Genomic DNA, 1,303 nt, shown 5'->3' with positions numbered 1-1,303 from the left:
TCTTTTCCCCCCCCTGTGAGTTGCTTCCCTGCCACTTGGGTTGGGCCACCACCCCTGGATGCTCATCAGGCCCCTTTGTGATCTTCTCTAACCCACTAAAATGGGAGAAACCTTGATAGGCATCCTGCTTACCACTGCTCATTTTTATCACCTCAGTAAGTGTTGAGTGAGCAGAGGACAGAGGGAAGGGAGCCAGGGTGGAGTGTCTCACATCAGCACATCTGCCCTTGCAACTGCAGCCTGAGCTGAGTGCTGCTCTGAGGCAACTCTTCCAGGGCATCCCTTCTGGTGGAGATGAGGGCTCTAGATCTTCTCTGCTGTTCTTTGGCCACAGCATCAGATAAATTTCTTCCATGGGGATAGACTTCTCCAGGGATGCTGGCAGGGATTCCCACAGGGGACTGGTGTGTGGGTGCCATCTAAGGGATTGCGGAAGGGTTGAAGACCTGCTGCCAGCCCAGAAGCTGTGGAGCTCTGAGGGGTCACTACAATACATCAGCAGCTACCCGGGGTGCTCTAGACCTTAAGCATTGCTCAGAGAGTTGATTACAACGACACCAAGCAACATTTGATGAGTAAACTAAATCCCAGTGAGAGGCTGATACCCCTGGGCCACAGGAAGGGATCCACAGCAGGGCCAGGCTCCCTGCAACCAACCCATTATTAGATTGTTTGTCTCCTCCACCTAAAATAGTCACTGAAAGTGTCAGGAGCAGCAAGTCCCATCCTATGTCACGAGGCTAGATGACTTTTTTTAAAATTTTATTGGTTTTTTCCCCTCCCCTCCCCTTCCCCCACGTGGGTGGTGTGAGTCACTGCTCCTCTCTGGGCCTGATCCTTCTTTGCCTTCTGCCTCCAGCCAGAGTCCCTCCACCCATGAAACGCCCAGCTGCTGCCTCCTCCCCTCCTCTGCTGTCCCACAAGAAGCCTGTGGCTGTGGTCGAGGCTCCCCCAGCCCCACAGGTACCTCATTTCTTCCTTCAAAGCCACCCTGAGGCAGCAGTGAAGGACCTTCACAGTGGGATAGGTCTTTCCAGGAGGCTGCCTGTGTATTTTGCGGTGTATTTTGGGTGGGGTGTATTTTGGGCTGTATTTACAGGGGGCTGCCTGTGTATTTTGGGAGGGGTGTTTGGGATTTTGGTGCCTTAGGGGCACCCAGCTGAAAGAGTGGTTTCTCTCTACAAGTCTGTGGACTGAAATTTGTAGGCAAAAGGTTGGGTGGGTTGGTGCTGAGTGGTTTCTTTGAGCCACTCATGGCACGAGCACCCTCCTTCCTATGGGAGGATAACCCTGTAGATGAGGA

At 53.1% G+C, this 1,303-nt stretch overlaps 1 protein-coding gene across 1 annotated transcript in view; it reads left to right on the top strand.

The window, feature by feature from the left end:
* The window catches only part of MICALL1 (MICAL-like 1), a gene marked incomplete at its 5' end in the record, with an annotated part of 11,509 nt that overhangs the window by 1,700 nt on the left and 8,506 nt on the right, over nucleotides 1-1,303 (top strand). The window contains 1 exon segment of the mRNA XM_008935197.1: nucleotides 860-939. Within this exon segment, the coding sequence (XP_008933445.1) occupies nucleotides 860-939 (80 nt within the window).

This window comes from Merops nubicus, unplaced genomic scaffold (assembly GCF_000691845.1).
Source record: "Merops nubicus isolate BGI_N331 unplaced genomic scaffold, ASM69184v1 scaffold2002, whole genome shotgun sequence".
NCBI lineage: Eukaryota > Metazoa > Chordata > Aves > Coraciiformes > Meropidae > Merops > Merops nubicus.
Note: the sequence above shows the minus strand (reverse complement) of the source record. Positions and strands in the feature narration are given on the sequence as shown.